We start from the raw sequence: 24,412 nt of genomic DNA on the forward strand, positions 1-24,412 counted from the left end.
TTCCCGAGGGAAGTCGAAAGTGTTTGACGCATGTTGTATTTGTACAGCGTTAGAAAATCATTTGATGGTTTGGATTTGACTCACTGCCAGGTCGAAATAGTCAAGATGAACTGTAATAATTTCAAAGGATTCATGTGCTGCTGGTGCAAAGTTACTCGGTTTGTTTTATTACGTAAGTACCCCTTGTGTTCCCGATAGTAACTGCTTATTTACTTAATTCACTTTGACGTTGAACTTTCGCAGGTAAAAAAACTGGTTTATTAATGTTTTACATTAGCTGCAACTTTTGGCGATATCCTTTATTTTGTAATTAGACGTATTTAAGTTTGTTGTGATATTTTAGTTATCGCCATCGCCACTGGGAAGTGTTCATCATTCTCCATAAAGAGCATGAAAAATATCACAGTCACTACTGGCCAGGATGTGCTCTTGAGGTATGCATGGCAACATATCCAGAATATTGTAAATAAGTCAAATAATGTTTTTAAATATGTTTAACCCATCTGCTTTCTGTTTTCAGGTGTGAGTTTGACAAGGGTGGATTGTCTCGGTCATGGTCCCATTCTTATAACTCGCGGTCACCTGTTGTGATTTATGCCAATGAAGTAAAATTGTTACAAAACCCACAAATAAGCTTAATGGTGGACAATGAAAGAGGTAAAGTTGCCTTCTTTGTCATGATTATAATCAGAGTATGATTTATTTTTCAGTATTAAATATCTTTTTTTACAGAATTTACAATCGGAATTGAAAAGGTAACAGCAAAGAATGAGGGTCTTTACACATGCACATTGTATAAGGATGTGGCCAAAACTTCAAGCATGTATCTTACAGTAAATAGTAAGTACCAACCAGCTCTGGTATACCAAGCCCAGCCATAAATACCACAGTATTTGATTGCAAAAAATATGATACCTTAGTATCAAAAGTAACAGAATTTTTTTTGCCTCATAGTACGCCCAAGGATAGTAAAAGTTAGCAAGGACCGTACTGTTGATGAAGGAAGTCTTGTTAGGCTTCAATGTTTGGCAGAGGGAAAACCAAAGCCCAAGATCTATTGGAGACATATTATACCCTCAGGTTGGTACTTTGCGTGCATCTGAGCATTGTGTATGTCTACTTGTTTTCAGTAAGCTGTACCATAAAGTGTCAAGTTTACATAGCTAAAAGTGTTCCGAAGTGATGCTTGCTAAAACATTTTGTTCCCAAATCATACCCACACCTACTGGTATGAAGTGTTAGTATTAACTATATTTTAAATGTGGGCTAATATTATCCAATGTGATTAGTAAATCAAAACTGGATCAAAAACCAAAGGCCCCTGGGCTAATATTATTTACAATGTATAAATACAGCATAATTTTGTTTAAGTTATGCCATACAAATTTTAAATATGCATTGCAGCTGATGGCTACAGAGCCACAACCGAGTTTCTTCCGTTGGGCAAAGTCACACGTGCAAGTGCTGGAAATTATGAATGTACCGCGGACAATGGAATTTCATCACCTGTGACCAGGTCAATTAAGCTGGTTGTAAGATGTAAGTGTTAATTTGTGAATACAAAAAAAACGACAAGTATATATATACATACATAAAAAGTTTAGTGATGATTGATAACTAATTTTTTTCACCACCTCTTAGGACAGGGGTCGGGAATCTGCGACTCATATTCTACCTACACAGCAAAATTATCTGACCCACAGCCTTTTCAAATTGTAGTAACTTTATGGCCAGACAGATGCTATTTTATTGTGGTGCTAAATATGGAGACAATCTTTACAAAATTAGAAAATTATTTTGCAAGGTTCAACAACATTAAACAGTGAAGGAAACGTAGATGCTTGTAGAAAAATAGTACGTCCCACACAGACCTAGCAGCAAAGACAGGCTTTTGCCTGCAGCTAGGGTAATGTTGTCGACCACTGACTTCGGGGTCAAATGCCATGGTTTGAGAGATATATGGACAGTTGGTTTAAAACCGTCAAACTTTATTTTAGAAGTTTGCTTGATTTTGTTTGTCAGCCAACATCTTGTTTTAATATTTAGACCCCCCTGAAATTCAGGAAAGTGGCATCAATAAGCTCATGGTTGTACCAGACCAACAAGGAGCAATGGAATGTAACGCAGCTGGAGTACCAAACCCCATATTTACATGGCGAGGACCCAGTGGTCAAATGTAAGTATTTATCATGACTTTCTGTGATCAATAACCTGTATTAGGTTATGAAAGGCTTTCCTATGGGATGGGATTAGTATTGATTTCTTTTCCTGTTAAATAGGTCTGCTAATTGCTTGTGTTTCTGAGTGACTTATCCACAGATTAAAAACATTTGTATTTGGGTTGAGTCCCTCTTTTTAATGTACCAGATAGTAATTTTATATTGTCACACACCAAAAAATACAAGTTTGGGCCCTCAAAATGTAATTCAAAGGTGTATGACCACCCATGTTTAAAGTGCACCAATTTTCAACTGTTACTGAAATGGCCATCAGTCCAGATTCAAATTTTTAGTCCGTGCAAAAAAACTCACAAGCAAGTAGATTCCAACTTTGTTTTTTTCAAGGATCGAAACTGAAAGAAAAAGTGGTCGATACAACATGTTGGAGTTGAATCAAGGCAATATCGTCCAGTCAAAACTTTACATTGATAAAATGCTGAACAGTGACTATGGCAATTGGACATGTCGAGCAAGTAATGCACTTGGGTCTGGCGAGCAGATAATAATAGTCAACAGTAAGTTGTCTGTGCTTGGATTGCATCTGTTACTCATTTTTATCATTGTATTTTCTTCATGCAGAGAAAATACTGCCTCCAACCAGACTCCCACCAACTCTTGGTAAGGAACTAATATTGTTTGAATTTAACTGTGTGATACTGACAGTGTCATTTTATTTAGTGTTTGGAACGTCAAAGTTTCAGAAAGGGGGTGAAAATGGATCCAACTTTATTTATTGCAACGTTTATCTGGTTCTTTTGCATACTGTGTTCATTGCTGTCTTTACAGTTGCTATGTAGCGTAGCATGCTCAATCTGCACTACAAACAATTATTCTTGAGTGTATGTATGTTGTTTTTAAATGTGTTACCTGCTGTATCTTAACCGTACTTTGTTTTACACTGTTGTGCTCACTTTACCTATCTTTTTGTCTTCAAAATCATATTGCAGTGTTGTAAGAAGTGTCATTTTGGTGCTGTTTCTGTGAAATCGTGTTTCTTCAATTTTTTTATTTTTTCACTGCCAGATCAGTTATGCTTGACACTGTGTAGAAATTTGTTGCTGTTTAGTGTTTCCTTGCATAAGAAAAACAACAAAATTACACTTCGTTTAGTTTTTGTCGAACAAAAATCACATGAGAACCTGTTGTTTACTGAGTATACAACTTATTAGCCTATTACTTGCAAGTACAACATGTCATAGAATAGGCAGTTGGTGTAATGAGATGCAAGGTTAAAAGTGCAGTTTTTCCGAATATGAGAAATGCCGGATCAAAGTGATGGTGAGACAAATCGTGGGTGTTTAATTAGCTTCGTTTAGGGAAAAGTGTCTGATCTTCAAAACCAGGAATACAAGAGTGGTCTGCAACAACTTCTGCATTTTATTTCCAAAAAGTCGTGCGTTTTTTTCACTCAGGCAATTTAAAAACAAAAATAACGTGTCAATTAACCACCACAAACCCACTATGCTCCTTAGATAAAGTATAATTTCTATCCTTTTAATTTTACGTCATAAGTGCTTCGGTTAAATGCGTGACGTATGTTGGCAGTTGTTGTATGATTGCAAATTTCATTGTTTTTACGATGTGTTGATTAGCCGCAAAATGTACGCTTTGCTTAGTGGTCTTTGGAAGTACACGTTCCAGAAGGATGAATACTGTGTTTTAATCTTGGGTTTGGACAACGCTGGAAAAACGGTATTTAAAACAAATTATCTGCATGCATGCATTGATGCATAAATGTAGGCCTACGAAACAGATGTTTGTCACCATATTATTATTGTTTACTACATGAATTCTAGTAAATGACTTTATTTCATGATATGGTGTCTTTCAAACCACTTCTGAGTATTCAATATTTAGACCTTTTTGGAACAGACGAAAACACAATTTTCCAAAAACTACAAAGGAACAAATTTAAGCAAAATCACAACCACAGTTGGACTCAACAGTAAGTGCAATAAGTCCCAATTTTAACTTAAAACATTTACTTTTTTGTGGCATTATTGTTTAAAACTTTGACTTTTTGAAGTGCAGCCCATTTGTTTGTGTTTGTAGTTGGAAAAATCGACATCAGAGGCTCAAGGCTGATGTTTTGGGACCTTGGTGGCCAAGAAGAATTACAGAGTTTGTGGGATAAGTATTATGCTGAATCACATGGTGTCATTTACCTCATAGATTCAGCAGACAAGGAAAGACTGCAAGAATCAAAGCAAGCTTATGGTAAATTCACACTTATGTATGTGCATACGCAACAACTGTATTTATTCCATAATGTATATTTGGTCGGTATATTTCTCGGTGTTGCAGAATCTTTTTAATAACCATAGGTATGAGTCTAAGAAAGTTGTTTTTTGGGGTTTGTATATTAACAATTGTAACTGCTGCAGAAACAATGCTGGAAAACGAGCATCTGAACACTGTGCCACTCCTAATTTTGGCAAACAAGCAAGATATTGATGGATGTTCTACTGTTCTTGATATCAAAAAAATATTTCATGATTCATCAACAAAAATAGGAAGTCGTGATTGCATGATTAGACCTGTGTCTGCCCTAACAGGGTAAGAAAACAACCAATTCTTAATTCTAAGAGTTTCAATTGCACATTATTTATTGCACAAAATAATATAATTTCATTTTGCGCCGATGGCTACAACATAAATGAACAATACAATGAGTAGGCGAATCGCATGGGCTCCGATAAAACCGTACAGGTTATCAATATAAAGGTGATTTCCTCAGAGAATCATCCTGTACTGTAGGATCGTATATATATACACATATATATATATTTGTATTGCTTTTATAGTATTTTATAATAAAACACCCATCAGGAAATCATATTTATATTAGCTTAAACAATTGCACTGTATTGTTCTTCTAAGTACATTGTAAAATGTTATAACAAAACAACTTTCAGGCAAGGAGTGAATGAAGGGATAGATTGGATGGTAAAATGTGTGCAAAGGAATCCATACAGACCACCCCGGCAGAAGGCAATCACCTGAAGTACCTTTTCATGCATTGGGGTTAAACTGGCTGGTGCAGCCCAGCGAAGGAGATTATCGACAGGCTCGGGCCTAAAGACACCTCATTTCTGTCTAGTCCCAGTGCGACATTTGCTTTGCAATTGTGAGCATTTCCAAGAAGGTTGTTCAGTGCCAATATCGCAGGTTTCTCATTCTGCATAAAACAAATCAACACAATAAATTATATTACAATAAACTGAATATTAAGCAACTCACATTGACACAATCATTTTGATGAAGATTTAGTAGAAAATGTTCAATCGTACTTTGGTCACAACTGACCTTGAAGAAAAGTTTTGGTACATCTTGTGTAAAAAAGCAGTACAAAAAGCAAATCGACTTAACTGGTCTTTCAAGTAAATTATTGACCCATTGTTCTTTGTTTTTTGGTGACGACCTTGTTGTTATATGCCTTCCTGCAGCACAACTGTTTATTGAATAGATATTTACATCTTTTAACACTACCGGCCTGTTTAAATCATTTTCTGCCCATTGACAAAGCTCGTAATATGATGAAGCCTCTACATATGAACCTGTGTGTATTTTGCAAGGCTTGCTGTCAAACAAACAATCTGCACTTGAAAAAACACTTGTGTGCAATTCCACCAGTGGAGTGTCAGTTCTGTCACAACACATTAGATTTGTAAAATGCCACATGTACATGTGAAAGTGCATTAGGTTGGTGACCCATTTTGTTGCACTGCCATGCAATATTAAGGGTTGCAATGTATGTGGTTCCAGCGAGGTAGACACACAAATCAATACAGGACTTCTCTTTTCAGCACATTTATTCTTTTTTACCCCCATTACATAAACATTTAAATTCACCATTTGTCCAGGTTCAATTCCAAGTGAGGATTTTGATTCCAAATCCTGCACAGATTCAATCCATAGAAAATTTTTCAGAAGGCCATAAGAGCTTGCAGGATGATGCTTAATAAAGTATTTTGATGTTTGAACTACGTTTACTAAAAAATCTTCTTGTATATCATCACATTTATCCTGACTTATCATTGACTTTGCATGTCCCAGGTTTATTAGAACACTTTCTCTGGTCATGCACAATACCACATCTTGAAGACATTTTTTTACTGCAATGTTACTTAAAAGTAATATGTCACCAAAACACATATTAAATGAGAGTTTGCAGTTTTCCCTCCACAGAGTAAGTTTTCGGACCAACCCACTTGTATCTGTCAGCAGGATTACAACCATAGCAACCCAACAACGATGGCTTTTAAGCCAAACTTCCTTAACTGGATATCGATTTATCACCCCAGCCAGAAATACTTGATGCTTCGTGTTTGGCATCATGCTTTCAAATGTACGTAAGTTGCTCAACTCAAAAGCACCCTGAGCTTTCATCAATGCTTCAAAATTAACAGCATTATTGCTAGATTGAAAAGTACTAGAATGTCCAGAAGCAAAGCTTGCAGACAACTCATGGAGGAGTTTATTATCAATAGTTTCACTGAATTCAGTCAGACACTTTGCATCACCCACTTGTTTACAGACTGCAGGCTCCAAGTCGTCTGTCTGTAAATATGTAGTTTTGTCAAGGTCTTCAACACCTGAACAGTTAACGTACTCTTCAAGAGTGAGTTGTAAGTCCTCCGAAGCTATGGAGGTGGAAAAAATATCTTCTGACTCTAAACCGGACTTATCGATCTCACAACCATTTTCCTGTGACAAACTGCTTGGAATAATATTGCTGTCATCTTCCCATGTGCTTTCGCTGTCAGAGATTTGAAAAACCGCATCATCTGATTCCGATAGGGTCGACATCAGAAAGTTCAATTCTGTTTCTTGGTGTGTAAATGAGTGTATGTGTTTACATTATTTCGGTATTATTGGACAAACAAAAGACACCCGAAAAATACTACTTCATTGTAAGTACTATTTACTCGAATTTCTTCGATTTATGAAAACACAACACACCCAACCACGACCAAGGTTCCTATACCAAAGTCCAAAGAAAACATTTCTACGACTCTGGATCCTACTAACCCAAAAACCCAGTCAAGCATAACCGGAATTTGTCAGCTGATGTTGCGATGATGAATTTGCAAAGTAGTCGCTCTTGCCAAAAGTTCGTATTAGTCATGTACGGTCCCACAAAAAGCTTGTGCAACAAATTAATGTCCGCAATCCGTTTGTGTTATGTTTTAGTTTTTTTAAATGAATCATCATACTTTCAGTTTTCAGTTCATAGCTATGATTTATATCCTACATACAGTTATGGCCTACACCACAACACGATCATATACACGTTTACTGGTGAACTGCATGTTATTGTTTGCACAACATTCGTCAACAATGTTGGTTGCAAATCTTGTCTTGATGAATGCCTTATGCATTGTTTCACAGTTTACATATTATCCTGGTAAGTTATTAGTTCAAAGATCTTTTGGGGGAAAGTGTAAAGCAGATGGAAAAGACTGCGAAACTGTAACCCTCGTAATTGCTCAGCCAGAAAGTATAAACAAACAACTTATTCTACTCCTACCCTCCAGCTGCACTGATGAGACCTTTTAGGTCGAAACAGTGGCCATCTGTCTGCAGCTTATACACAATTCATATTATTGGCTCCACATTGCTCATCATATGATTATTGTGACACGGGGCCTGACGGCACTATTGGTTGAGCTTTGCTTGGCCATAGTGTTTCCACCTTGTTTTCTCCGTAAGGTTGTACCTAGTTTGGTGCCCAACGGATGACGTTGATTGTATAGTCACCACAAAGTGGAAGTCTTTGCTTGGCCGTTTGGTCAGCAGAGTCGTCTTATAGTCACACCAGCTGCACTGATGAGACCTTTTAGGTCGAAACAGTGGCCATCTGTCTGCAGCTTATACACAATTCACAAAAAGAATCTTTTAAAATATTCAAAAACGTTTTGCTTTATAAGTTGCATTTCAACGCCGTCCCGTTGTATTTACGACCTGTCGTTTTACAAAATACTTTTGTGCGCAAGGACAATATTTGGTGCTTTGTCAGTGCAACTTAATGATCTTGGATGCTGGAGAGATGCCGAAATACGAGCAATTCCAACATTGGAAGGACAAGATCCTGTTCTCGACGGTATTTATTTGCAGCGGAGTGAAGCCATCGCCAAGTGCGTCCAGGCCGCATACAAACGAGGTTTCGCCGTCATTGCTTTGCAACATGGTGGTTGGTGTGCAAGCTCCAAAAATGCCGGGGAAAATTACGATATGTATGGACCCCAAACTACATGTAGAAGCGATGGAAAAGGTAGTCTATGGGGCAACCATGTCTACAGAATGAACTTTGTCAGTGAGACTTACTTTCCAGAATAAATTTATTATGACCTGTCTCATCCCAATGAACGAAATGTATAAAACACGTGTATCGATTGGCCCACGATATACCTCCTTTTGTATCGAAACGAACCTTTAAGTCGATTCTTTACATAAATTTTTGTGATTTCAATTTAAGCCTATGCTCAGAATACAAATACAGGATATGCATGATAAATTTTCATAACTTTTGAAGTTGTAATTGTACTTAAATGCACAACAGTAGCAGCTGCCGATTGTATATAACCAGAAATTTTGATTAACCATTTTTCTATGTGCAGCAGTCCAACGAACGTGTTAACGTAAGAATGCCTACTTAAACGTGAATAACTGATTAAACCAACAACAACGAGAATAACTTAGTAAAGTATTCCAACGATGCAGGGTTTTGAAAAGCGCCAGAAAGTAAAACTCAAATCTTTTCTACACACTCGTAAATTTTACGCCCACAACCGGATCGTAAAGCGCCTTTACTTACGTTAGTTAGGGTTTTTATCCTGGGTATTTCCCAAGCCGGTAACTTGGTTCTCGTGTTTGGCTACGCGTGACGTAACAACCTCTTCTTGTATCTGTCAACACTGCGCTCGACAGCACAATCAAGCTGTATCATGTCGGCCAGCACGCAGGTTATCCTTAAAAGACAATTTGAGGACAGTTTTGGGGCAAACTCTTTGGTTTTTGTCAAGGTTAAATGCACAGGAGAAACTTTGGACGAATTATATCTACAAGCCTTACATGTCGAAGAATTAAACGTGTCAAAACCACGGATAGTGGATAAGTTGAGGCTGAGTTTTCGATCAAATGCTTTCGACAGAAACGCCGCTGAACAAGTTGTCGGTTTTTTAAATCTGCAAGCTCAACCGGTCTGCTTATTGCCTCGGAAAGCGAAACTTAGCCAGCTAATTTCAATCAAATACAATGTCGAGAAATGGAACCTTGAATTTGCAGAAAGCACCCTGTACACAGAGTCGGAATTGCCTTTTCAGGATACTGTGGTTAGTCCAGCCAAACGAAGCAAAGTCGAATTTGAACCTATTGTCGACGAAACGGTCGAAAACCACAATGCAAACAAAAGAAATGCTGATCAAGGTATCCTGGGTACGATGAAAATGAAACTCTTTTCCGAGATTGGGAGCATGCCTGTACCTCATGGAAGAGTTGACCTTGAACAGCAATGTCATGACGAGATGCTTGTGTTCCTGGATTTGGAAACAACGGGTTTTAAATATCGTAAAATAACTGAGTTATGTCTTATGGCAGTTTCCAAACAGGAACTATTTTCTTGTGAAAGAGGATTAATTCCAACAAAATGTGATAAGCTTAACCTGTGTGTAGACCCTGAAATGGAAACAGACCTTGTGGCGGAATACCGCACCCAACTCTCACGTTCCCAGTTAGTCCAAAAAGAAAAGTCGAATTTTAACTTGTCTGTTGCCCGGGCCGTGTGTGGGTTTCTGACCAGATACAAGGGGCCGCTCTGCCTCCTTGCCCACAGTGGGAAGTCATTCGGCTTCAACATCCTGCGCAAGAGTTTGCAACATTTCCCAGATCTACTGCGGTCTCTTTCTAATGTAGAGTCGTGTGACACTCTTTTTGGATTCAGAAAAAAGAAAAAGCCTGGAATGCAAGAAAGCCATCAGGGATTGCGCGCCATCTACCAACGTTGTTTCGGCGAAGAAGGTTGGCTGAATTCGCAGACCGCCGAAGGTGACGTCATAGCTCTGATGAAAGTGGTCACGTGTCACCATGACGTGCTTGATCTAGTGGCAAAAGAAAAGTTTGTTAAATAAATTTGCAACATGTTTATTTTGTTGCGAAAAAATCAGCTTATTCCTCGTTCTGCCAACAACTATTTGTCCTCAATGTTTCGTGGCAAGGTTTTAGGCGTCGTGTCGTTTGATATTTTATAAAAATTTAGTCAGTTTGCTCTTAATATTATGTTGTTAGCTTGCGTTTCCGCTTCCAGTTTCGTTGTTTGTGAAGTAAAAAAAATAATTCTCTTCCTATCAGACTAATTTTTGCGCAATAACCAAATTCGCATTGTTCAGTGGTCGCAAGAATATCAAAACCTGGCAAAATAAGCGAATGCTATTAAAAACTGTGCTTTCCGATTATATATATACATATATATGTCTATAAACTGAACATATGTTTGTCCTGTGGTTCTTATTTGTCACCCCTCGTTCATTTTGTTCCTCTGGAAGCAACAAATATTGTAAATCTGTATAATTTGTAATGTGCACTTAAACCGCAATACATTGTTTTACTCAATTCCGTTTTTTTATTTTGTACATCAGCTTGTTCTTTGGTACAAAAATGTAGCGACGTAAGTTGGTTGCTTCAACAGATTATGACATACAATTTGTTTAATAATGTGTAATGCGTACAATTTGTTTGATAATATTCGTAGTTTCAGTAATCAAAACATGATTTTGGTAATCACCCAATTACGTATAGAATGTGCCACAAAGCGGTTGGTGATGTTTGCAGAGGGAGAGCATAACAATGTCATCAGAAACCAATCATTCTCAACAACATTTGACAAAATCACCCGTATTCAAACTCTACTTCCGTAAACGGGTCATTAAATCACATTCAGCTGACACACATATGTAATTACACAGGACCTGTGCTACATGGGTCACATAAACACACGGCGCATTTGCATGTAGACGTAACGATCGTACACAGTGTAGGCCTAAACAGTCGGAATTCGCTGCACAATTTTCAAAAAATGTTGGTGGCAAATCTTGTCTTAATGACTAGTTTATGCTACGTTACCGGACAGGTTTCATATTATCCTGGTAAGTAACTTAGTTTCTTGTGCTCCAGTTGTTACGCATAATTTTACTGCAGCTGTCTACGAAAGCCTTGGTTGTTGGTCCGATCCACACTCGATAAACGCACCTGCAAGTGCCGAAGGAAATACTTTGCTAGGCAACGATAACTACAAGGACAGAGAATTGGCAATCAGTAAATGTGCTCGAGTTTCCGCTCAGTTACACCACAGCGTTTTTGCCATAAAGGTAACCTGAAGTTCCGCTGAATTATTCACATTTAGGTTGTAGGTAAGATCCGTTATGGCTATAAACCCAAATCTGTTATGGTTTGACATCATTTGCAGGATGGAGGAAAGTGTTCAACCTTTTGTAAACCTCGTGTTCCGTATGCAATGTACAAAGAATCTAATGCATGCCCAGCCGATGGAAAAGGAGGACCCAACGTGAACAACGTTTACAAACTGATCCAAACAGCTGAAGGTGTTTGAAATAAGGTTTTGTATTGAAAAATTCAACACGCGCATTTTTTCCAACGAATAATTCACAGGGCTTATCAAAGGCTTTTAAAATACTGATGTAATGGAACCCCCCTCATAACTTTGGTATAAAAGATGTGTGAAAAATTTTATCGGAAAGATAGTGTCATAGCGCAAAGAAAATTGTTTCCAACAACTCAACTGCAACATTTGCGTTTGGTGCATTGGCAGTGCAACTTAATGATCTTGGATGTTGGAAAGACACCTCAATCAGGGCGATTCCAACATTGGAAGGACAAGATCCTGTTCTCGACGGTAATTATCAGCAGCGGAGTGAAGCCATCGCCAAGTGTGTCCAGGCCGCATACAAATTAGGTTTCACCGTCATTGCTTTGCAAAACGGTGGTTGGTGTGCAAGTTCTGAAAATGCCGGGGAAACTTACGATAAGTATGGATCCCATACTACCTGTGAAAACGATGGAGAAGGTGGTCCTTGGGGCAATCATGTCTACAGAATGAACTTTGTCAGTGAGGCTTACTTTCCAGAATAAATTTACTATGACCTGTCTCATCCCAATGAACAAAATGTGTGAAAATACGTGTATCAGTTGTCCCCATCTATTGATTTACATACCTTTTCATGATTTCAATTTAGGCCTATACTTAGATTGCAAATACAGGTATGCATGTTTAATTTTCATTACTTTTGAGGTTATAATTGTACTCGACTGCACAACAGTATAGCAGCTGCCAGTTGTAAATAACCAGAAATTTTGATTAACCATTTTTCTATGTGCACAAATCAAATAAATGTTTGCCTAAATAAACGTGCAAATTGGTATCACAGGTGGAAGTGACCTAGCTCCTTTTGCTCCTCTAGAAGTAACAAATATTGCAAATCTGTTTAATTTATAATTTGCATTTAAAACGCAGTACATCGTTGTAGTCAGTTCGTTTTTTTTTACAACTTGCTCTTTGGCACAAAAACACAAATGCAGGGACAAAAGTTGCTTCAACGGATTATGACATACAATTTGTTTGATAATGTTGAATATTTTTGTAATAAAAATTAATTTCGTTCTCCGTTTTAGCCAATTTCGAAATCCAACAAATATTCCAAAAAAAGATAGTTGTCAATCATTTTAGTCTAGATAGCATTTCGCAGGTGACTTTATTATATTTTAGATAAAAATTCCACGCACCATGTGACGTTAATTATGCTAGAATTAAGTGTAACCTAATATTCGTAGTTTCAGTAATCAAAACATGCATTTTGTAATCACCCAGTTACGTAGGATGTGTCACAATGCGGTTGGTGATGTTTGCAGAGGGAGAGAATTACAATGTCATCAGAAACCCATCATTCTCAATAACATTTGACGAAATCACCCGTATTCAAACTCTACTTCCGTAAACGGGTCATTAAATTACATTCAGCTGAAACACATATTTAATTACACAGGACCTCTGTTACATGGATCACATAGACACATATTGCATTTGCGTGTAGACGGAACGATCGTAAACAGAGTAGGCCTGAACAGTCGGAATTCGCTGCACAATTTTATCCGAAAATGTTGGTGGCAAATCTTGTCCTAATGACTAGTTTATGCTACGTTACCGGACAGGTTTCATATTATCCTGGTAAGTAACTTAGTTTCTTGTGCTCCAGTTGTTACGCATAATTTTTCTGCAGCTGTCTACGAAAGCCTTGGTTGTTGGTCCGATCATCACGCGATAAACGCACCTGAAAGTGCCGAAGGAAATACGTTGCTAGGCAACGATAACTACAAGGACAGAGAATTGGCAATCAGTAAATGTGCTCGAGTTTCCGCTCAATTACACCACAGGGTTTTTGCCATAAAGGTATACTCGGCCATATAGGGTTCAGATTTTTTACACCTAAAACTGGCATTTTACAACATTTCGCAGGATGGAGGAAAGTGTTCAACCTTTTGTAAACCTCGTGTTTCGTATGAAATGTACAAAGAATCCAATGCATGCCCAGCCGATGGAAAAGGAGGACCCAACGTGAACAACGTTTACAAACTGATCCAAACAGCTGAAGGTGTCAAAACAGAAAAACTTTACCTGTGCTTAATACATGTCTAAGTTTAGTAATAATTACTTCTACATGAACATTTCTCTGTTTATATTCAATAAAATTCACGCAAATAAGCGTTGGCTATCACACTTTGCTGAAACATTATTCTACATAGGGATTAAGAAGCTTTACTGAAAGAAATAATTAAGTGTTTTTTTGATGTCTTATTAAAATGATGCCCGGTAATTAAAGCGCAAAACTGTTGTTAAACAACTCAAGCTTAAAAGTTGGTGCATTGGCAGTGCAACTTGATGATCTTGGATGTTGGAAAGACACCTCAATCAGGGCGATTCCATCAGCATTGGAAGGACAAGATCCTGTTCTCGACGGAGTGAGGCCATCGCCAAGTGTGTCCAGGCCGCATACAAACGAGGTTTCACCGTCATTGCTTTGCAAGATGGTGGAATGTGTTCAAGCTCCAAAAATGCCGGGGAAACTTACGATAAATATGGATCCCAAACTACCTGTAAAAACGATGGAGAAGGTGGTCCTTGGGGCAACCATGTCTACAGAATGAACTTTGTCAGTGAAGCTTACTTTGCAGATAATTAAGCCAGCTTCCTAAAGATATCATACGTCCGCTCTGTTGTGTATAAATCAACACTGAACGTTCGTGACTAAATGCAAAATAAAAATTAACAACAATTCTCCAGTTTCACCAATCTCGTCGTTAACTGAGGCAAGGGGATTTTCAACGCACGAATCAAATACGCCACGACATTTTATGTGAATATTTGAACAATACCAATCTGTCGGCGGAGTTTGTGCCGTTTGGCCCTCACGTGTCTTCAAGCACTCCCACATACTGTAATTGTCGGCTGTTCATTTCCTGCTTGTGTGACAACATTTGAAATTCACTTGTTTGGTTTTGTTACTCAACGAAATGTCGTGAGAAGAACACATGTAGAAAATGTCACCTGCTATGTTAAATCTAGTTGGGCTGATTATTTTGTAATATATTCTTTTTATGGACAGTGTCACCTGCAATATTTTTGGAATGGACAGCAAGTAGCATTGATGAACAGAGATGCTCTTTTGTTATACTTGTATAACATTATATTATTCGGTGTTTACCGTAAAAACCGTAGATGGATTTTAGTATGTTGACCTCAAATTACAATTTGTGTCTGCGGGTAAAATGCCCTTCCAAATATTTGGAATTAGCGACATATCAAATAATGTCCACGTTTTAACTTGAACAAACGTCATACTGATTTAAACGAAACGAGAATGAGTACAGTTTCACCTCAAATTGACACATGTCCTCACTCAGCACGCATGTTGGAGATGCGTCACATAGACGTAACGCAATTCCGCTTGCGCCTACTGATGGTAAACAAGCATTATTCAAACTGGCTGTTTGGCGTGTTCAATATCAGCAAACATGTTAATGAAGATTGATGTATTGATGGCTACTGTGTGTTTTGTTTCGGGACAAGTCATGTATTATCCTGGTAGGTATCAAGTAATAAGATTAGACTTCTTTAATCTAATATCAGTTTTCTCTCAAATTTATAGAAAAATAAAATCGGATAACTACGTTGTATTCAATTTTTGCTTGCTACAGCAAGTTTTTGTCGAAATAAAATTTTGCAGATGTTTTTCTGAAGGAAGATGAATTGCAATCAGATATATTTATTTTGATGACGGAGCAAAAAAGTAGTCGACATAGATATCAAAAAAACATTCTCTGTTTACATTTTGCTTAATTTCACTACAGCTTTTTACGTAAGCCTTGGTTGTTGGTCCGATCCACACTCGATAAACGCACCTGCAAGTGCTGAAGGAAATACGTTGCTAGGCAACGATAACTACAAGGACAGAGAGTTGGCAATCAGCAAATGTGCTCGAGTTTCCGCTCAATTACGTCACAGCATTTTCGCCATACAGGTATGATTTGGAATGTTTACACCTAAAACTTGAATTTTATAAAAATTTTCCAGGATGGTGGGAAATGTTCAACCTTTTGTAAACCTCGTGTTCCGTATGCAATGTTCAAAGAATCCAATATCTGCCCAGCCAATGGAAAAGGAGGACATCACGTGAACAACGTTTACAAACTGATCCAAACAGCTGAAGGTGTTTAAGAAAAACAGAAAAACTTTACCTGTGCTTAATGCATGTCATGGTTTACTAAAAATTACATGTACATGCGCATTTCTCTGTCTATATTCCAGAAAATTCACTCGAATTAGCCCAGGCTAATAAAACACAGAGTTGCAGAAAAACAATATTGTACATAGGGATTTAGTAGCTATACTAAAAAAAGTAATTTTGTCGTTTTTTGATGCCTTATTCAATGATGCCCGGCAATTAAAATACAAACAACTTAAGCTTAACATTTGGTGCATTGGCAGTGCAACTTGATGATCTTGGATGTTGGAAGGACTCTTCAAACAGGGCGATTCCAACATTGGAAGGACAAGATCCTGTTCTCGACGGTAATTATTGGGAACGGAGTGAGGCCATCGCCAAGTGTGTCCAGGCCGCATACAAACGAGGTTTCATCGTCATTGCTTTGCAAGACGGTGGTTGGTGTGCAAGCTCCAAAAATGCCGGGGAAACTTACGAGAAGTATGGATCCCATACTACCTGTGAAAACGATGGAGAAGGTGGTCCTTGGGGCAATCATGTCTACAGAATGAAGTTTGTCAGTGAGGCTTACTTTCCAGGATAAATTTACTATGACCTGTCTCATCCCAATGAACAAAATGTGTGAAAATACGTGTATCAGTTGTCCCCATCTATTGATTTACATAACTTTTCATGATTTTAGTTTAGGCCTATACCTAGATTGCAAATACAGGTATGCATGTTTAATTTTCATTACTTTTGAGGTTATAATTTTACTCGACTGCACAACAATATAGCAGCTGCCAGTTGTAAATAACCAGAAATTTTGATTAACCATTTTTCTTTGTGCACAAATCAAATAAATGTTTTCAAATGTTGATGCCTAATTAAACGTGCAAAATGGTATCACAGGTGGAAGTGACCTAGCTCCTTTTGCTCATCTAGAAGTAACAAATATTGCAAATCTGTTTAATTTATAATTTGCATTTAAAACGCAATACATGGTTGTAGTCAGCTATTTTTTTTTTACAACTTGCTCTTTGGTACAAAACACAAATGCAGGGACAAAAGTTGCTTCAACGTATTATGACATACAATTTGTTTGATAATGTTGAATATTTTTGTAATTAAAATTACCTTCGGACTTTTTTTAGCCAACTTGGAAATCCAACACTGTTATAATTTGATTTCGCAATGGATTGTTTTACAAAGCGATACCGAAATACTGCAAAAAAGTTACTTTTCAATCATCCAAACAGAAGTGTAGAAAGCATATCGCAGGTGTCGTTATTATAATGTATAGGCATAATACGCCGGTGGTTGCAGGCTGCAGTTAAAAAATTGCATATATACGTTAACAGATGCTACAATTAAGTACAACCCAATACTCGTAGTTTCAGTGATCAAAACATGCATTTTGTAATCACACAGTTACGTAGGATGTGTCACAATGCGGTTGGTGATGTTTGCAGAGGGTGAGCATAACAATGTCATCAGAAACCCATCATTCTCAATAACATTTGACAAAATCACCCGTATTCAAACTCTACTTCTGTAACGGGTCACTAAATTACCTTCAGCTGACACACATATGTAATTACACAGGACCTCTGTTACATGAGTCACATAGACACACGGCGCATTTGCGTGTAGACGTGACGATCGTACACAAGGAGGCTTCAACAGTCGGAATTCGCTGCACAATTTTATCCGAAAATGTTGGTGGCAAATCTTGTCCTAATGACTAGTTTATGCTACGTTACCGGACAGGTTTCATATTATCCTGGTAAGTAACTTAGTTTCTTGTGCTCAAGTTGTTACGCATAATTTTACTGCAGCTGTCTACGAAAGCCTTGGTTGTTGGTCCGATCATCACGCGATAAACGCACCTGCAAGTGCCGAAGGAAATACGTTGCTAGGCAACGATAACTACATGGACAGAGAATTGGCAATCAGTAAATGTGCTCGAGTTTCCGCTCAATTACGCCACAGCGTTTTTGCCATAAAGGTATACTCGGCCATATATGGTTCAGATTTTTTACACCTAAAACTGGCATTTTACAACATTTCGCAGGATGGAGGAAAGTGTTCAACCTTTTGTAAGTCTCATGTTTCGTATGCAATGTACAAAGAATCCAATGCATGCCCAGCCGATGGAAAAGGAGGACCCAACGTGAACAACGTTTACAAATTAATCCAAACAGCTGAAGGTGTCAAAGCGTATGTGACAGAAAAACTTTACCTGTGCTTAATACATGTCTAAGTTTAGTAATAATTACTTCTACATGAACATTTCTCTGTTTACATTCAATAAAATTCACGGAATAATCACACTTTGCTGAAACATTATTCTACATAGGGATTAAGAAGCTGTACTGAAAGAAATAATTTTGTGTTTTTTTGTGTGTGTCTTATTAAAATGATGCCCGGTAATTAAAGCACAAAAATGTTGTTAAACAACTCAAGCTTAAATGTTGGTACATTGGCAGTGCAACTTGATGATCTTGGTTGTTGGAACGACACCTCAATCAGGGCGATTCCAACATTGGAAGGACAAGATCCTGTTCTCGACGGAACTTATCAGGATCGGAGTGAAGCCATCGCCAAGTGCGTCCAGGCCGCATACAAACGAGGTTTCACCGTCATTGCTTTGCAACATGGTGGTTGGTGTGCAAGTTCCGAAAACGCCGGGGAAACTTACGATAAATATGGATCCCAAACTACTTGTAGCAACGATGGAAAAGGTGGTGGTTGGAGTAACCATGTCTACAGAATGAACTTTGTCAGTGAGATTTGCTTTCCAGATAATTAATATAGCTTCCGTAGGATTCCTGTATGTTCCTTTGTTACCCGATGAACTGTCAGTTTATACTCTGCATAACTGCATTCAAATGTTCGCTATAATCCGCTATCATTGTGACAAAAGCTATCTTCTCGTGAAACCCTAATCTGAACGTTCAGGTTTGTGTAAAAATGCACAGACCAAGTAAAATATGCAATACCAGGCGAAAATGTGAGGTTATAACCACAGGATATAAGCAAACAAAGTCATAATACTAACCGTATCTTTGCGTGTTTAAATGAAAACATCTGGTTCTGCTTTCTTGGCATGTTTTTTACTTCTTTTCCCTTTTATTTTTGGTCTGTGTTACTTGTTGAGTTTGTGCCGTTTGGATCTCACGTGTCTTAAACACTCGCACATCCTGTAATTGTTGATTGTTCATTTTCTGCTTACGAGACAACATCTTAAACTCACGTGGTTTTGCGTTACTCAATAAAATGTCGTGAGGGAAATCTTGTACAAAAACACGTAAGAAACCAAACTTTGCCAAGAAATCAAGTAGCAATAGCCGTATATACCACAGTAAGATATAGGCTGATACGGTTTGCTCAAGGTCAATTTAAATGTTTCCAGTTGGCATTATTTGTAAATTCTAGATAAAGCGGTATAAATACATTTGGGTTCCAACAGCTCCGAAATGCGAAAAATAACCTCCATTCATAAAGTGTATTGCTTCGTTGGGTGCCGTGCAAATGCATAACGGACGTGACGAAATCAAGAACACCTTTGTTGGTTTCAAATTAAAACAACGCAACCGCGCCGTAACGTCACTTAATCAAATCAACTGGCTTTGCATCGTTTATCAAATTGTAATGCATAGATTTTCTTATGTGGGTCTATACATCGTATTGCGAAAAGAAGATTGATTGATGCCCCGCTCTTAAAACTAGAGGGTATTTTATAGACAAAAAATTTATATAATTAAGCGTAAATGGTAATTATTGCGCAAGTAATGGAGACCTCTAAATATAATAACTGTGACCGCATTAAGAGATAACAGTTTGCGTGGCGAAACGATTGAAATGCTGCTTATTTTTCTTCTTGTTCTGCTAAACTTTCGTTTAATTTTGGCGCAAGAAACTTATTATCCAGGTAAGTCAAAAGTGAGTATACCGCATTACACTGTATCTGCTTTTGGTCAGCTAGTATACGCTATAGTTAACATACTTTAAAGTTACTTTAATGTTGCACTAAGTAAATTGTACTTTGTAATTGTATGAAAGTTATTGATGTGGTGCATGCTATCGTCATTAAATGTTTGCCAATTCAGCATGCAGTAAAATATTTTGTGATTTTAAGCTGCGTACGAAAGTCTCCACTGTTGGACAAGCAAACACTTCAACGTGTTTCCAAGCGCAGAGGACGATCCGCTGCTTGGTGGGAATCAGTACAAACAGAGAGAGCTAGCTATCAGCAAATGTGCCAGAGTTGCAGCTCGACAAGGAAAATTAGTATTCGCCATCCAGGTATCTTTGCTTCACAAGTGGGAGTCCAACCTTTTCCGTTGTAGGTCGACTTGCGGTTTTGAAATTATTGCGCTGGCCCGTTTGACAGGAATTAGTTTATCTCGCCGGTTCAAATATAATCGGAACCGTACGTTTTTAGCTTTGTTTGACAGAGAGTGTTAGAAACAATATTGTTTGTGGATTAATCAGGTTGCTTACTGAAGATTCGATTGTGTTACTTTAAACACATTTCGATGTGTTACTTTAAGTTGCCAATTTCACGGAATGCTTGTTCATGTAAAATGGCAAAAAGGTTCACGTCATTTTGGAAATTGGGATACGCCCCGGACCTAATCCCGGTTGCTGACGTTTTCTTTGAAAGCAATTTTGTTATTTTAAGGACGGAGGAAAATGCTTGACTCTTTGTAAGGCCCTGTGGACGCAAATGGATTTCGGAGATCTCATTCCATGTCCAGACAATGGGAAGGGAAGTTCCAACGCCACCCACGTGTATAAACTTGTTAAGGTGGCCAAAGGTAAACATTTTATTGTTATTAGACACAGCTTGGTTAGGATTGTTCGAACGTATACCGAAAACTTAGGTTTGCTGTTTTTTTTTCTTGGAACTGAAATAGTCAGGAGATTTGTTGTCAGATAGGGAGCACAGCACCGCAACAAGTGATACACAGCAAAATAAATATCAATATGCAGACCAAATATGACAAATGAAAGTTTGTATTGTCGAAACTTTCCGAAAGCTTTATGGCCTATACACGAAAACAAAATGGTTTGGACAGGTGTACACACTGTTTCCCTGTAAGGTCTCATCAGTGCAGCTGTTGATGTGGCACTGTGCTAGCTGGTAGACTAGCAGGCACACGATTTCCACTTTGTGGTATTTTTCTGTCCATCGTCATTCCGCACTATTGGATCCCAAACAGTTGTTTGGCCGTAGTGGTGGGTACCAAACAAGGTACCAATCAACAGAGACCTCCACGTGGTCTCTGCTGATTGGTACCTTGTTTGGTACCCACCTGATCGATGATTGACCGAAAGGTACCACAAAGTAGAAATCTGTGTGTCTGCTAGTCCACCAGCTGGCCTGTGCCACAGTCACCAGCTGCACTAATGAAACCTTATACAGGTCGAAACAGTGTGCAAACCTGTCTGCAGCTCTCATTGATTGTTATGGCTCATTTGCATTTGTAAACTGGTTTAGGATTTTATACAGGAGTACACCAACCTAGTACGATATTTTAACGTACAGCAACATTTTCTAACAGTGCAGCTGGAAAATCTGGGATGCTGGCGGGATAAGGTAAATAGTGCAATACCGACAATAGAAGGACAAGATCCCGTACTTGACGGTCCATACAAACAGAGAAAAGAGGCCATTGCCAAGTGTGTTCAAGCCACTTACAAACGTGGTTTTACTACGCTTGCATTGCAATATGGGGGTTGGTGCGCAACTTCAGCAACAGCAAATGAAACTTACAGCAAGTACGGACAATCTATCGCATGCTATCCTAATGGAAAAGGTGGAGGGTGGTCCAATCAGGTCTACAAGATACGGCCTTCGAGTGAGGTTCACTTTCCGGACCTATAAGTTTATGCTTCCGGACATTTTCCCGTGATGCTGTAAGTTTTAATCAAATGTTGTCATGTCAAAACCACTGGGATCGAAAGTAAATCTTTTTTTATTTTGAAACATCTAAAATATACAATTTGTCGTGTAAACAGTTTCGTTGTTTGGGCATGGGTTGCCTTTGGGGCGCTAAAAATTGTGCAATTTGTTGACAGCAAAACATTCTGTTTAACACATCTAGCTAAATACCAGCGGAATTTTTAATGTACACATCAACGTGTTCATGGTTTGTTCTGTTAGCGAAAAATGAGTAACTAGCCGTTTGTGGCCGTCTAATGACCAACTCAGCATAGCCATTATTATTATCTCCTGCGACATTTAGAAAATGTGACTCGTTTCCGTGATAAATTTACCTACCAGAATTTATAATAGCTATTTGTAAAAGGTTTAGTTCTTTGATACCCTCAATGACCCACGTCGATTGCACGGTCGTATACAGTTTAATGTTTTGTTGTATACACAAATGTGATGAGATCTTTTTGGGTTATGTTATCCGAAATGTTCGGTTAGTTAATTTCATGCTTTTTTATTTACATTGTTCGGATTTACCGTAAATAAATCTATTGAATTCAAAAACTATGTAGTGGTGTGCATGGCAAAAGGTTTTATTTTGCCCGTATAAGTTCGTCAATATCGGTTTCTGTCGGTTCGTCACCAAACAACAAAACTATGCAATAGCTTGCAAAAGGACAACAGCTTACAGTGCACAGTGACGCAGAACAGTGAATTTTCACGGGGCAGTTGTTTACTTGTTGTTTTTTTAGCACTGGTAGTTATGACGCGTCATGCAGGTCGTTCGTTTGTAATATGGTATTAGTCAGCGCATTTAGATTCGCCGCGTGTATCTGTATATATAATTCGAACGCTGACATATCTGATTAAAAACTTTTGTTTTGTCAAAACGCTCTTCATTTTATTTGAATACTTGCTGCTGCGCGAATTCGGGCAAATTTTGTGCACATCTAAGAATGCAGACGGAAAAGTTTCTCCTGTTCATTGTGTTACGCCTGGTAGCAACAGAAAATGTCGTCTATTATCCTGGTACGTTAAAGTTGAAAATAAAAAATATTTGTCCCTTTGCAACAAATTGATAGGCTTCGAATTTTTTTAGGCTAACTATGAAGTTTAGATATCTTGAGTTTTGTGAGTATTTCCGAAACTAAGTACAACTAATTATTTTGATCAGCTGCTTACGAAAGTCTTGGTTGTTGGAGAGATGAGAGAACGATAAACGCTATTGCAAGTGCGGAAGGTGATCCGAATCTTGGAGACGAACACTACAAAGACAGAGAGCTGGCAATGAGTAAATGTGCCAGAACTGCAGCTCACATGGGAAACTCCATATTTGCCGTACAGGTATTTTGCCGCTATGCTTCCTTACGCATTGATCAAACCTGCAACAAGCATTGTTTAAAGGACGGTGGAAAGTGTTCCACTTCTTGTAATGCTGAACCAAGATACAGAATGTACGGAGAAGCTTTATGTCCAGCAGAAGGAAAAGGTGGTCTCAATGTAAACAATGTTTACCGACTCAGTAAAGCAGCTGAAGGTATAGTGAGCAATATACCACAAAATGTTTTTCTTTGTATCTTCAACTGCCATAATATGTAACACATTAGGCATAGTGAGCTATATAGTTCAAGTACCAGTCTCTTTTTTATACTATGGCATTTTTTTGTAGTTACTCTGCAGAACTTAGGGTGCTGGAGGGATTTTTGGCTATCACCGGCCATACCAACGCTAGAAGGGTCAGACTCGGTACTCGATGGTAATTATCGTGTTCGAACGGGAGCGATAGCCAAGTGCATCCAAGCCGCATACCGTAGAGGTTTCGCAGTCATTGCCTTACAAAATGGTGGTTGGTGTGGAAGCTTTGAAAACGCCAACGAAACATACAGCAAGTACGGGCCGTCTGTTTTTTGTGGAGAAGACGGAAAAGGTGGTTTGGGCGCAAATCAGGTTTACCAGATAAATAGTTTGAGCGAGACAAACTTTTAAATTAGAAGCGTTGAATAACATTGAATAAGAAGAGTCTGGGTTTGTGTGCATGTTGTTTACACCTATGTTAAGCTAATATTTTATTGTTAGAAGTATGTATGTATATATTTTAATGTAACCGACTAAAGCTTGCATACGATGCCATTTTATTAATTTTCGCCGTTTGTATGCGTATCAAAATAGTGGGTGGCCCTGATGCAAGGTATAGTTAAACTAAAACATGAATAATGTTGTATTTTATCATCGAGACAGACTTGCTTGATTTTTACGACGCGATAAAACACGGCGAAGAAGTAACTTTTTTCCCAATGCTTCGTATCGCTTAGCAATGGCGTAATAAGCCGTTTTACGTCCTTTATTACTGTTTGTGACATTTACATGCAACTGTTATGAGCAACTAAATACAACGAATCGGCTGTCGTATGCCTTCATTACTGTAATGTATATCACCACACAAAGGTATAAGATTGTTGATAATCTCGTGATTCAAG

The 24,412-nt window shown here is 38.2% G+C and overlaps 5 protein-coding genes across 6 annotated transcripts; 4 read left to right on the forward strand and 1 right to left on the reverse strand.

The window, feature by feature from the left end:
- The first annotated feature begins 48 nt into the window (after positions 1 to 48).
- On the forward strand, positions 49 to 3,314 carry LOC145898610 (neurotrimin-like). Of its 2 annotated transcripts, XM_082987132.1 has the most exons (10): positions 49 to 172; positions 344 to 434; positions 521 to 657; positions 733 to 840; positions 955 to 1,080; positions 1,405 to 1,539; positions 2,047 to 2,176; positions 2,565 to 2,734; positions 2,799 to 2,837; positions 2,898 to 3,314. In XM_082987132.1, exons 1-10 carry the CDS (start codon positions 106 to 108, stop codon positions 3,014 to 3,016), a joined length of 1,122 nt encoding a protein of 373 aa, XP_082843258.1. In that variant the 5' UTR covers positions 49 to 105; the 3' UTR covers positions 3,017 to 3,314. The 2 variants fall into 2 exon arrangements, with proteins under 2 accessions (XP_082843258.1, XP_082843259.1); XM_082987133.1 differs by lacking the exon at positions 49 to 172 and having other exon boundaries at positions 368 to 462.
- A 433-nt stretch (positions 3,315 to 3,747) lies between these two features.
- LOC145897502 (ADP-ribosylation factor-related protein 1-like) lies at positions 3,748 to 5,366 on the forward strand. The gene is made up of 5 exons (XM_082985818.1): positions 3,748 to 3,911; positions 4,077 to 4,164; positions 4,272 to 4,436; positions 4,604 to 4,775; positions 5,135 to 5,366. Exons 1-5 carry the CDS (start codon positions 3,819 to 3,821, stop codon positions 5,220 to 5,222), a joined length of 606 nt encoding a protein of 201 aa, XP_082841944.1. The 5' UTR covers positions 3,748 to 3,818; the 3' UTR covers positions 5,223 to 5,366.
- On the reverse strand, positions 5,245 to 7,236 carry LOC145897501 (uncharacterized). The gene is made up of 2 exons (XM_082985817.1): positions 5,460 to 7,236; positions 5,245 to 5,397 (listed from the first exon to the last, which is right to left on the reverse strand). Exons 1-2 carry the CDS (start codon positions 7,026 to 7,028, stop codon positions 5,245 to 5,247), a joined length of 1,722 nt encoding a protein of 573 aa, XP_082841943.1. The 5' UTR covers positions 7,029 to 7,236.
- Positions 7,237 to 9,568: 2,332 nt separating this feature from the next.
- LOC145899172 (three-prime repair exonuclease 1-like) lies at positions 9,569 to 10,662 on the forward strand. The gene has a single exon (XM_082987899.1). The coding sequence runs from the start codon at positions 9,662 to 9,664 to the stop codon at positions 10,346 to 10,348; it is 687 nt and encodes a 228-aa protein (XP_082844025.1). The 5' UTR covers positions 9,569 to 9,661; the 3' UTR covers positions 10,349 to 10,662.
- Positions 10,663 to 17,707: 7,045 nt separating this feature from the next.
- LOC145897944 (uncharacterized) lies at positions 17,708 to 18,803 on the forward strand. The gene is made up of 4 exons (XM_082986394.1): positions 17,708 to 17,777; positions 17,830 to 17,999; positions 18,066 to 18,201; positions 18,481 to 18,803. Exons 1-4 carry the CDS (start codon positions 17,708 to 17,710, stop codon positions 18,801 to 18,803), a joined length of 699 nt encoding a protein of 232 aa, XP_082842520.1.
- The last annotated feature ends 5,609 nt before the right edge of the window (positions 18,804 to 24,412 follow it).

This window comes from Ascidia mentula, chromosome 4 (assembly GCF_947561715.1).
Source record: "Ascidia mentula chromosome 4, kaAscMent1.1, whole genome shotgun sequence".
NCBI lineage: Eukaryota > Metazoa > Chordata > Ascidiacea > Phlebobranchia > Ascidiidae > Ascidia > Ascidia mentula.

Coding starts and splice junctions, on each gene's coding strand:
- LOC145898610 (XM_082987132.1), top strand. CDS start 106: ATGAACTGTAATAATTTCAAAGGATTCATGTGCTGCTGGTGCAAAGTT. Junction 2,177..2,564: donor CGAGGACCCAGTGGTCAAAT/GTAAGTATTTAT, acceptor GTTTTTTTCAAG/GATCGAAACTGAAAGAAAAA. Junction 2,735..2,798: donor GCAGATAATAATAGTCAACA/GTAAGTTGTCTG, acceptor TTCTTCATGCAG/AGAAAATACTGCCTCCAACC.
- LOC145897502 (XM_082985818.1), top strand. CDS start 3,819: ATGTACGCTTTGCTTAGTGGTCTTTGGAAGTACACGTTCCAGAAGGAT. Junction 4,165..4,271: donor AACCACAGTTGGACTCAACA/GTAAGTGCAATA, acceptor TTGTGTTTGTAG/TTGGAAAAATCGACATCAGA. Junction 4,776..5,134: donor CCTGTGTCTGCCCTAACAGG/GTAAGAAAACAA, acceptor AACAACTTTCAG/GCAAGGAGTGAATGAAGGGA.
- LOC145897501 (XM_082985817.1), bottom strand. CDS start 7,028: ATGTCGACCCTATCGGAATCAGATGATGCGGTTTTTCAAATCTCTGAC. Junction 5,398..5,459: donor ATCAAAATGATTGTGTCAAT/GTGAGTTGCTTA, acceptor TGTTTTATGCAG/AATGAGAAACCTGCGATATT.
- LOC145899172 (XM_082987899.1), top strand. CDS start 9,662: ATGAAAATGAAACTCTTTTCCGAGATTGGGAGCATGCCTGTACCTCAT.
- LOC145897944 (XM_082986394.1), top strand. CDS start 17,708: ATGTTGGTGGCAAATCTTGTCCTAATGACTAGTTTATGCTACGTTACC. Junction 17,778..17,829: donor ACAGGTTTCATATTATCCTG/GTAAGTAACTTA, acceptor ATTTTACTGCAG/CTGTCTACGAAAGCCTTGGT. Junction 18,000..18,065: donor ACAGCGTTTTTGCCATAAAG/GTATACTCGGCC, acceptor AACATTTCGCAG/GATGGAGGAAAGTGTTCAAC.